Genomic DNA, 11,768 nt, shown 5'->3' on the forward strand with positions numbered 1-11,768 from the left:
TTATGGTAAAGTCCTCATTATGCAGAATAATATTATCATAATTAATAATAATAATAATACAATCTAATTCGATAGTATAATTACTAATTAATAAATAAAATGAAACTGAAATATACGGTATTTTTCTACGACACACCAGCGCCATCTAGCGTCTGAACATACGCGTTACGTCAAACGTGGAGGGGGAGGCTCCAGTGACGTCATCACGTTAAGCCTGACGTCACCACGTTCACCCCGACGTTGTCGGACTCTGTTACCTTCTGGTAAGTCTGGTTTGAACGACACTTCTGCACCGTTTGAGCTCACGTTTCAGCCAAATACTGTGATTTAACAAGGTATGCACCGGAGAATTATGCTTCTAGTTTGTGTGTTTGCTTTGTCACAAGTTATAAAAAAGCTTTAACTTCGAGCAAACGCTCGTAAATGAGAGCTAACAGTAACACGAGCTAAGTTAACTTGCTAATCCCTGCACGCCAAACTCCCCTTAAGATATAACTATTTTAAATTTGCTCTGCAACTACAAAAGTGGTTAAGATTCTTTATATGCGTTTTTAAAGTGGAACGCTGTTCTGGGTAATTCGGTATATGAAGGATGCATCTTGTAAAACGCTACCTGGTTAACTCTCACCAACTTAACTTTACTATTTTTACATGTAGCTGTATAACAGCTGCCACAATGTGCCCATATGATATATGCAAAGTGTAAAAGGTAACTGTATGGTGTTATAAAGCTGTGCAGAATAAGCACTGTTATTTCACAGGTAACGTTATTTAATCAACTAAACTTTAACACTGCAAAGTCTTCCTTAACAAGCTATTTAAGCTGCTTTTTGTAAAAAGATCCACAACGTGCTCCTGAGATAAGTTATCACATTTATCTCAATGTGTTAACACTCAATGGGTTGTTAAAAAGGATGTTTCTTGCAGTTTTAGCTGTATTTTGAAATAAGATAAAATACTGTAAACCACATTAAATCAGTTGGAACAGCAGCAGTGAAATATTCAGTTTTTGATCATTAGTGTTAAAAGACTGTTTTCATTCTGCTTGTTCTTCAGATCAGAGATGGCCGTCACACAAGTGTCCTCCAACAAGTGCTCTGGTGGCTTCCAGAAGGTGTTCGAACATGACAGGTGAGATCTGTGTGCTGAAAGCTCAAAAGTCCAAGTTTACACACACACACACACACACACACAGACACACCTGTGAAGGCATGAATTGATGTGTGTTTGTGTTTCCTCCATGCAGCACTGAGCTCAAGTGTAAGATGAAGTTCGCAGTCTATCTGCCTCCCAAGGCTGAGACGGACAAGTGTCCCGTCATGTACTGGCTCTCTGGTGAGTGTGAAAACGTACTTCTTTAAAAACACCTCACAAATATATCATGTCATGTTTAAAAAGTCCGTAATTTCCCCCCCAAAAAAGCTGGTCATTGTAGTTTTTATTAAAGACAGAATTTAGGATTTTTTAAAAAATATCTTCCGTGGTGGAGTAAACCACATTTGGTGCTCTAGTGAGTGTTTGTGGCAGGAGGACTGTGTATGTAATAAATAAACTAGTGTGTGTGTGTGTGTGTGTGTGTGTGTGTGTGTGTGTGTGTGTGTGTGTGTGTGTGTGTGTTTTCATGGTAACATGTCACCCAGTGTGACTCATTGATGTGTTTTTAATAGTTTTTGGACAACAAAGGAGCTCTAAAGCACAGAGGAAGAAGATAAATCAGGCTGTGATACTAACACCATACTTGTTAGTAAATACGTTCATTGTTGAGATTTATTAACAATAAGAGACTTTAGAAAATCACCAGTCTCTGTGTATCTTAGCTCTCTGTTGCCTCCTCCTCATCATCATCAGTTTTCATTCTGTTTCTCTGCAGGTCTGACGTGTACGGAGCAGAACTTCATCACCAAAGCCGGCAGTCAGGTCCCTGCTGCAGAGCACGGCATCATCATCGTCGCACCGGACACCAGTCCACGTATGAAAACACGCACACACACACACACACACACACATAGTAGAACAAACCTGCTCTACAGGGGAGGACTTCATCCAACACGAGTGCTGTTTATTTTGAAGGCTTGATTCTGCTCACTGTCCTCTTCGTTGTATCAAACTATCCGTATTCATCCCACAGATGACGGAATACACTCAGAAAGTATTCAGACCCTAACAGGTTTTTTAAAATTAGTTTTTGTTATTCTGCAGCATTTTGCTAAATTGTTTAAATTAATTTTTCACTCACTAATCTACATTCAATACCTCAGTATGACAATAATGTTTTTTACAAAATGTCTTTAACATCATAACATACATCATATCTTTTTTTATTCCACACATTCTTCCTTGTCAGAAGTGTTTGAACTTTCAGCAGTCGCGTTGCATTGTTGGTAATGTAGGCAGTCAGTGATCGGCGTGTGTTGAGCTAGTAACGGCTAACATAGCCCGGAGCCTTTAGCCTGCAGGCTTTCTACAACCTTCTTCACAGTATGTTGCAGTACCTCAGAGATGTAGATGGTTTCCTGTCAACACTTTGACACGCCACCGTTTCCCAACATGCACCAGGTGGCTGTAACATCGAGGGAGAGGACGAGAACTGGGATTTTGGCACCGGAGCTGGTTTCTACGTCAACGCCACGCAGGACCCCTGGAAGACCAACTACCGCATGTACGCCTACATCACTGAGGAGGTGCGTTGGATTTATGTCACCTGAAAAACGGACTTTTCAATTTTACATTCAGCTCATTAAGTTTTCTTGATGATCTCTCTCGCTCTCTCTCTCAGCTCCCCAAGTTAATCAACGCTAACTTCCCCACCGACCCGGACAAGATGTCCATCAGCGGTCACTCCATGGGCGGCCACGGGGCGCTCATCTGTGCCCTGAAGAACCCTGGGAAATACAAGGTAATGCATATCATTCAGGAGGGTGTGTGTGTGTGTGTGTGTACAACCAGATTACTGACATTATTATCCATCATTCATCAAAAGCTTTATTTCCAGTAAATGAAACAGGTCAAAAATATCAAGAGTATCCAATTTTATTATTCAGTGAAATATTTAAATAAACTTTATACGTACAATACTGTTCATCAATTCACTGCTGCAGCACACTGATCTCTAATAGCAACTCAGCAAACCTCTTTACTCTCACTGAAAGTAAACAGGAGAACCGACCACAGCTGCTGAATCACACTCTAGTCGGGGAGTGAGGAACTTTATTGTTCACAACTTTTCCACACAGCGTTAAAAAAACATTTGATGAGGACCAACATCAACAAATGTGACATAAATACAGCGAATATTCTGATTATTACTGTTATTTATTGAGAATTCTTCCATAATAAAAAATAAAACAAGACAGAGACTAGATGCAAGTTTGTTAGTTTTGAATAAAGTAAAAAAACCAAAAGAGAAAAAAAATGTCTATTTTGTCTAAATTGTTGTGTGTAATGTATATTTAGAGAAATGCAAAAACCGCAGTGAAATACCTTGTGTGTGTGTGTACTCGTACTACGTTGTGATGCTGGTGTGTGCTCGTGTGTTTCCTGCAGGCTGTGTCTGCGTTCGCTCCCATCTGTAACCCGATGCAGTGTCCCTGGGGACAGAAGGCCTTCTCGGGGTACCTGGGCTCCGACAGGTCCACGTGGGAGGTGAGCGCTCTGCAGACTGTGGTCCCGACGATAACTGTAATAATCACACACTGATCGTATCATGGGGAGGACTGTGTGGTCAATGTCCTCCATTCAAAACTTTACTTCCATAAAAGTAGAAGTATTAGCATCTAAATGTACTACAAAAGTATTGTAACAAGTTACAATACTTTAAGTAAGTAGTAACAGTTTGAACTGTTTGAGTGTTTAAGGATCCCACGAGTTCTCCGGCTTCCTGTTCTCAGTCCTCCTCTTCCTCCGTTTCAGGCGTACGATGCGACCGCGTTGGCGTCGTCGTACTCCGGTCCTCAGCTCGACATCCTCATCGATCAGGGCCGGGACGACCAGTTCCTGTCGGCCAGCCAGCTGCTGCCCGACAACCTGATCGCCGTCTGCTCCGAGAAGAAAATCCCCGTAGTCTTCAGACTGCAGCCGGTCAGTTCCGCTAGGCTTTCATTCTGACACTTGTCTGCTCACTGATCAACATAACAGTTGCATGCTGGGTAAAGCACCTCCCTGTGACAGGTAGTCAAGTAGGTGTTATTTATTATGGCTGTCACTTTATTTTCCTTATTAATCACTGTTAAGTGGTTATCAGTTATCCTAAACCTTCATCTCACAGAGCAGGGCCGTGAATCTAGATTTGTTGAGAGGAAACAATAATTTCACGTGATGCTGTGATTGTTCCTCCTCTCCGAACATCGTTGATGTGTAAAGTTCAGGTCAAAGGGAACATTCAGCAGCATTTATTTTCTGTACATTTACTTAATGTCTTCACCGCTAAACTTAAAACTCTCCTTTGCTCAGATGAGTCTTCCTCGTCCTTTCACAACACATTACTCTCTTTCTCGCTCCAACACACACTCACACACACACACACAAAACTGGCTCTGCTCTTCTTCAAACGAGCTACTTCTCTTACGACAACTAGTCAGTGTTTGCAAGAGACATCCACATAAAAGTTGGCAAACTTTCTAAAAGAGTGTCTCTCACTCTTTCTTTCTACATCGTGTGTCCTTGCTGCTCCACAGAACGGGTGTTTCGTACTATGAAGACAGAAACTTGGGAAGTTATTCACTTGATTTGTCTCACTCCTGCAGGGCTACGACCACAGCTTCTTCTTCATCTACTCCTTCATGAACGATCACATCAAGCACCACGCCAAGTTCCTCAACGCCTGATCAGCACCGGAGGAGGAGGAGGAGCGTTCAGGTCGGCTTCCTTCAGACACGTCGGTCCAGCTCGCTTTGACCCGGCGGCTCCGCTCTCCCGACATCGACCGCAAGCAGAATGGAGTACAATGACATCATCGGTTCCCCGGAAACCAAATTCTAACAGTCGCAGCTGCATTTTTAAGAATAAAATCCTGAGTTATACATGTTGGTGTTTTGTTCTTTATTGAAGTTTGTCGACCTGCGGCGTGAAAACCTCCAGATAATGTCCTCCAGCAGAGTAAAGGGTTTTCTTTTATACTAAAGCTGTCGGCTGGTAATGCAGCGCTCAGGTCAGTGGTATCTTGTGGATGCTCGTCTTCTTGTGGATACTGAGACTTTGCTGTTGGCCGCTATTCTGTCTTCAGAACATCACTTGACTGAAGCGTTGCACCTTCCCTTCAATAACGTTTCTCACACTGAGTGGGCCCAGGAACATAAAAGATGACACAATATGTTACGATATTTTCTGACTTCTTTACAACATACTATATTTGTATCACTTATGAAATACTATGACATTTTTACGATCTGACTTTTTTATGAAATACTATATTATCTTTTATGACATACTATACCGACTCGACTGCTTGGAGGTTCGATGTGCTCTGCCTTCAGAGACGCTCTTATGCTGACCTCGGCTGTAACGAGTTATTTGAGTTACTGTTGCCTTTCTATCAGCTCGTACTCGCCGTTCGTTTATTCAGAGCATCCTCCGTGAACCATGGAGGTGGTTGTGTGTGGCGCTTTGTTACAGGGTTTTTAGAGGGCTTAGGTGTGATTTAAATATCCACATATTTTGTGCATAAAGTATTTCCACTCAGTGATTGCATTATTTAGACAGTTGAGGTCTTTACTGATAGTGATGAGAAATACAGTGCATTATATACAGTATTCACAGCAGTTAAGGCGACATTAAAAGGGACAATTCATGCATTTAAATTTGAGTTGCTGTACAACAAATTACAGAAAAGGTTCACAAAGAGTTACAAAAGGGTATGTTACATCAAAGTCACATAAAAAATAAATGTCCTCCCAGTCAGAAAAGTACAAAAATGTGAGTACAGGCTGTTTCTGGACAATATTTATATACAAAACAAGAGACATTAAAAACAACAACACTGCTTCAGCAGGTTTGATTCACCACATTTACACAATTTACACCAGCGTCACATTTTTTAATTCTCTCGTTTCAGATTAAAAAGTGATTCAAGATTTTCTCAGTTGCCAAAACAAAGATATAAATATAGAAGTTTAAAGTGCTGATTCTGTCTGGGGAGCAGCCGGTTTGGTTTTATTGCTTTTTCCCCCCAAACGAATGTGACGTGATGAGTACAAAGCCGTGGGTATGAAATATGAAGAAATGTTCATAACGAACAAGCAAATGGAAATCATAGTTATGCATAAAACCAGCCATATTCTTTATAATCCTGATCTCTTTTAGACTGTTTTCAGCAGGCGCTTTGAATTAAATCAAAATGATTTAAAATCATGTAAGAAATATTAGGAAGACTTTTACATGTTTTACCACGAGGCAAAAATAAAACTGTTCTCAGATAATATCTGATATAATGTATATGAAACAATATCTGAGTCATTACCTCACCGAGCTGACCATAGTGTAGAAATACGTGAACGTTTATTGTTTCATCATATATGTGATATTGTGGATTAATCGGATGTTAAAGTTTGCGGAGTGTTTTTCTGGTGAAATATACAGTACATAAGGAAATACATAACTAATCACTACTTTTAATACATTAATTCAACAATAGGAAATCCTTGTGATAAATAATATGTACACAGGCTATAGTACATTTAAATAAAATCATTTAGTTTTATCACAAGAGAGTAAATGTTTGTTTTGGCAACTGTTGAAATCGATCCAGTGGAAACATTTATTTAAATTTGACTGCTGAATCTTGATGCAGCTCCAGCTTTGGATAGCAAGCCGCACCGTATGTACAGAAAAACAAAAAGACTCTTAGTCACTCATTCACACAAGCCTGCTGGTTCAAGAGTGTCAAGACACTTATTGTGGGTTTTATTCTGGCATTCAGGAGAAACACGATCTGATCCCAGACCTGCCAAGAGGTTTTGAAGGGGCAGTACGTAAATACAGGAAGTCATCGTTATGACGGGGTTTATTTCTCAATATCACACACGCTGGTCAGTGGTCACAACCGTTCACACGTTTGGAATCAGTATGATATTGATGTCCTTCTTTCCTTCAATAACAACTATTTAAAAAAACAAACATTTGCAATAGTTTGGGCCCCAAAAGAAGAATGCAATGATTCAAACTTCCATTTAGTTGATGTCCCGACACTGTGGCATGACGGCGGAGAATACTGTTGGAACTTGGACTGTGAATTTGTTTTACAGTCCAGAAAAGCGTAAATAACCGTTATTCTTCTTTATTGAACCACAACGGCGCAATCATGCTCTAAATATTCCTTTTCTTTAGCTGAAGTAACCTTTTCAACGCAGGACTTCGGTGTAGTATTAGTATTTGAGAAGTAGCATTTTCAAAAGTAAATAATCAAATTCCGACTAAATAATAGTAACATAAAAAATAAAATACTAACGCCGCCGGTGATCATTATTATTACAGAGCCAGCTCTTGTAATGTGCCAGTGGCTACAATGTCATCCGGAACGAGGAAATGTGTAATATTAATCCTAAAGCAGGAGACATGCAGGGTTCTTGTTTTAAGTTCTAGAAATATATAAAATAAATATTTTAAGAAATATATTACAAGTTCCAGATTCTCAGACCCGCCCCTCTCAGGACGGTGCTATTACAGATATTATCAGATCCGTAAAAACCTGTCCCGTCTTCACTTCCAGCTGCTACGTTTGATTCAAATGAGGCTCAGCTCAACTATTTATGAATCACGAATCAACAAGCCTCCATGCTCAAAGTGACTCAAATTGAAAGTCAGTCTGAAGATGAAGGTCAACGGGAGAACATGTAATCATTCTCACTTTTACAGTGGCATGTACTGCCCCCTACTGGTCAGAGAAAGACCAAACCAGCTTCAGAGATTTCTGTATGAAACATCAGCTGCTGTCGTCGTTGGAGAGGCGATAACAGTGAGTTGTGCCGTTTGTTCAACAATAACTTACTGCCCCCTCAAAAGCTCTTTGTGTCTAGTATGATCTGCATAAACACATGATTCATGCCAACTAGCAACTCATTTGTGTACACACACACACACACACACACACACACACACACACACACACACACACACAGAAATACTGTCGACGTAGCAGGCGGTGGAATGAAGCATCAACAGTGTAGTAAAGCCAAACCGACTGAGTCACAGAATCTCTGATCTCACGCAGCAGCAGCAGCAGCTCCGGCCTGAACCTCAGAGGTTTGGACGAACTCACAACAGACTGTTAGAAAAAACACAGGCGTGAGGAACATTTCGCTACGATATTAACTTAACATTTTGTAATTATTGCTTTGGGGTTTTTTTTAGACTCAAATTGTTTCAAAAAGAGTTTTTAAGATATCCTAACTAACCCAGACAGTTTGAGCCGGAGCTGTGGAGCCGGAGCTGCATGAGATCCGATGCTGCACCGGCCGCATCCTGAAATACACAACTCTGATATCCATCAAGTGTCTCGCTGTATGGAAGCTGATTTACACATGAATCAGGATGATCTGGGGTTTCAGCCTGAAGATGCAGACACGAGGAGTGTTTTAGTGACGTGAACACGTCGTGAGTCTCGGCACATTAGAAAACTGAACGTCACAAATAAAACTGCTGAAGAAGTTTCACTGAAAAAAAAATCCTTAAAATGCCGTCAGTGAACACAGATTAACAACACGTAGAAAAAAAAAGAGCAAATACAAAATAAAAAAAAGTGAGAATCCATCAGAGATGCTTGATAAACACAGATGTAGTGTCCCACAGTGGCACATGAACAGACCCAGACCTGGTTCAGGGACATGCAGAGAGCTCCACACAGAGTCAGCAAAACTTTTAGAAAACAGATAAAATCATACCTAAAATATATTAGAGAAAAATATTTTTTGGCATATTTCTTTTTGAAAGTGTACAACAACTCAAAAAAAACTTTTCTCAGCTTCTCTTTATATTATAAATATCTTTATGTTTAAATACAAATTGTGGTTAAAAGTTGCCTCCCTCTATGTTAAAACTATAACATTTTGGTTTTACTCACACAGTCCAGTTAGACTTCACCTAAACCCTCAACGTACAAAAGATCTTTCATCTGCAGATCACTGATGGTTTTAAAATCAGACTGCGTGACATCAACAGGTGGAGTTGTTGCTGCGGCAGGCGGAGTGTTTCAGATTGGAAGCTCCACCAACTCTAAATCTAATTTGTAATTAAATCTCTGCACCTGTTTTTGTACAACAGAGTTTTAGGGCCACGGTTGTGAGGAAAAAAATCCCAATTTCTTATGAAAATAATATGAGAATAAAGTCATTACTACAAAATAACAAAAATCATACTTTTCAAGGGGAAAGTCATACTTTTACAAGAATAAAGCCACTTCTTGTAATACTAATATTATTATGACTTTGTTGAATAAAATTACAACTGAATCTCAAAAAGTCTTTCTAACCCTTTTCCCCAAATACAAGTTAGAAAAAAGTCTTGAAAGTAAATTCTCTAATTTTACAAGAATAAAAAGCCAACTTGTAATACTACTTCTTTATTCTCGAAATAAATGTTTTCTAATTAAATTACAAAATCTCAATAATTAAAAGAATGTTTTATGTCGTAGAATTACGACTTCATCTTGTAATATTCTAACTTTTTTACGTTTTTTCTTAAAAGCAATACTCGTCCTGTCAATGTGGCCCTAATACTTTGTAATATTGTTTGGTACAACCAGTGTATTATTTTTGAATCCTAGAGTTGTATTTATGCCCTTCAGTTGACACACCTCCCTCCTAACACTAACACAAAACTAATCATTTAAGGTGAGAATCACCTGGAACCAGCCGAATGCTGGTGCACGTCCACCAGTCTATCTGTGTGGCTTCAAACTGACTCCACCCAGACGTTCCCTCTCATGAATTACCAAATACATCTTTTAGTTCCCTTAACACCATTTTGCATCCTTGCGTCAAATAAAATCACTCTTACTGAGAGGGATGCAGAATGAGCACAGAGGCGTGCTGCAGCTTAAAGTGAGGTTTCCATCCAGGTGTGCGTTTGTTGTACGTGTCAGTCAGAAGAAGCTCCGCCCGTCTCTCACGTCAGGAGGGAGTGTTTGGGGAACACGTCGTCCACCAGAGCCGCCACCGTGATGCACAGCTTCACCAGGCCTTTCTCCTCCAGGATGTGGTGAGGAAGACACAGCTTGTCCTGGGAGGCCAGAGGCAGAGGGATGGAGGACAAAAGAGGAGTATAGGTGTAGAGGCAGAGAAGAGACACAAAAGGATTTAGACTCAAAAAGCAACACAAATTCTGGCAAAAACATGGACGAACTAAACTTTTCTACTGAGTTTGGCACATACCGGGGTGTACACTGATGCATAATGGCTCCAGGAGATAGCCATAGCCCACACTCTGAGTCTAACACTGCCAAAGAGCTACTCCTGCATACTTTTATATACTAAATGTATGTATTATATACTAGATTACTGCCGCTTTTGTGTTTATTTACAGGAAAAATAACACTACTATTAAGTATGATTAAGTTTTATATTTAGGTCACGTGACAGCCCGGAGGTCATTTTGTCCCACGACAAATAATCTGAAAATGTTGAAATGTTTAAACTTAAAGTTGGTGCACAGCTCTGGAGATTAATATAAGTAATTTAATTTTATTTGACATGCCTGTGTGCCCAAAGGTAAAGAAATGAATACATCTGTCCACCAGAACCTCTAAAGTTCACTAATTAACATGTTACATCTTGTTTGTAACGTGTAGTTACGCCTCCATCTCAAACAATGACTCCGTCGAACAGACAAAACCCCTAAACTGCATTTATTACCTCAGTCTTTAACAGTCAAATATCATACAGTCATAAAAATAACCCTCATACAGGAAATCCATTCACATCAGCACAAAGTAAGAAAAGAAGCAAAAAAAAACTAACAAACAGCAGCAACTGCCATAATTAATTCACAGAATATGAAATATAATAACATAAAGTAATAATATATTCAGTGTATGATAAATAAAAGGCGTTTCCTGTTTGTGTAGCATCAAAGGTTGAAGTACCAGTGAAGACGTCTGCATTCATTCAGTTTCTGTGAATTAATCTCAGCCAATCAACGGCTCACATGGAAATAATCGGTTTTCTATTAAGTTGCAGTGTCGGCGCAACAGTTTTTAATTCCTCTAAACATTACAAACAGGGTGATAATCTACTCCTCCACGTATCAAACCCTCCAAGATACACTGCTTAATAAGATTAATATATATGTGTAACTTCATGAACTCATCTAGTGTCTAAAGCCCTTCAAATGTTTCCACAAACAGTCACATTGCATATCAGGATACAGAGGAGGTGTAAATTCAGAAAGCAGGACAAAGATAAAGAAATAGATAAATGAAAGTTCACATTTCTCTTAAGTTTCAAAACATCAAACTGAAATATTGTGTTTAAATAACAATTCACATTCAAATTAAGACCCCAAATAAACAGCTAACTGATCTAAATAATCATTAATTAATATAATATGGCTTCCGTTTGCTCCTCAACACTTTATAATCACAACTTAGAAAAGACCATGTACTCTTTGTGTTGCTCTATACTTGTGAGCCACCGAACCATTCAGGAATCATGTGCTTATTCTGCAGTCCAGCTACTCTGAAACACGGGAACAACTAGGAAAGTTCAAGGCATCGTCCCTCAGATACTCATTTTAAATGTGCAGGAGGATCCTCTTCTACTCAAAAGGTAAACAAGTGTTCT

General features: G+C 39.5%; 1 protein-coding gene across 2 annotated transcripts; it reads left to right on the forward strand.

Annotated features, from left to right (window-relative positions):
• The first annotated feature begins 224 nt into the window (after positions 1 to 224).
• esd (esterase D/formylglutathione hydrolase) lies at positions 225 to 5,012 on the forward strand. 2 transcript variants are annotated; one of them, XM_079170823.1, is made up of 9 exons: positions 225 to 263; positions 1,057 to 1,131; positions 1,247 to 1,335; positions 1,871 to 1,969; positions 2,557 to 2,681; positions 2,777 to 2,896; positions 3,544 to 3,642; positions 3,910 to 4,077; positions 4,743 to 5,012. In XM_079170823.1, the coding sequence occupies exons 2-9, from the start codon at positions 1,064 to 1,066 to the stop codon at positions 4,821 to 4,823; spliced, it is 849 nt and encodes a 282-aa protein (XP_079026949.1). In that variant the 5' UTR covers positions 225 to 263; positions 1,057 to 1,063; the 3' UTR covers positions 4,824 to 5,012. The 2 variants fall into 2 exon arrangements, with proteins under 2 accessions (XP_079026949.1, XP_079026948.1); XM_079170822.1 differs by having other exon boundaries at positions 246 to 335.
• The last annotated feature ends 6,756 nt before the right edge of the window (positions 5,013 to 11,768 follow it).

This window comes from Pholis gunnellus (assembly GCF_910591455.1).
Source record: "Pholis gunnellus genome assembly, chromosome: 12".
Lineage (NCBI taxonomy): Eukaryota > Metazoa > Chordata > Actinopteri > Perciformes > Pholidae > Pholis > Pholis gunnellus.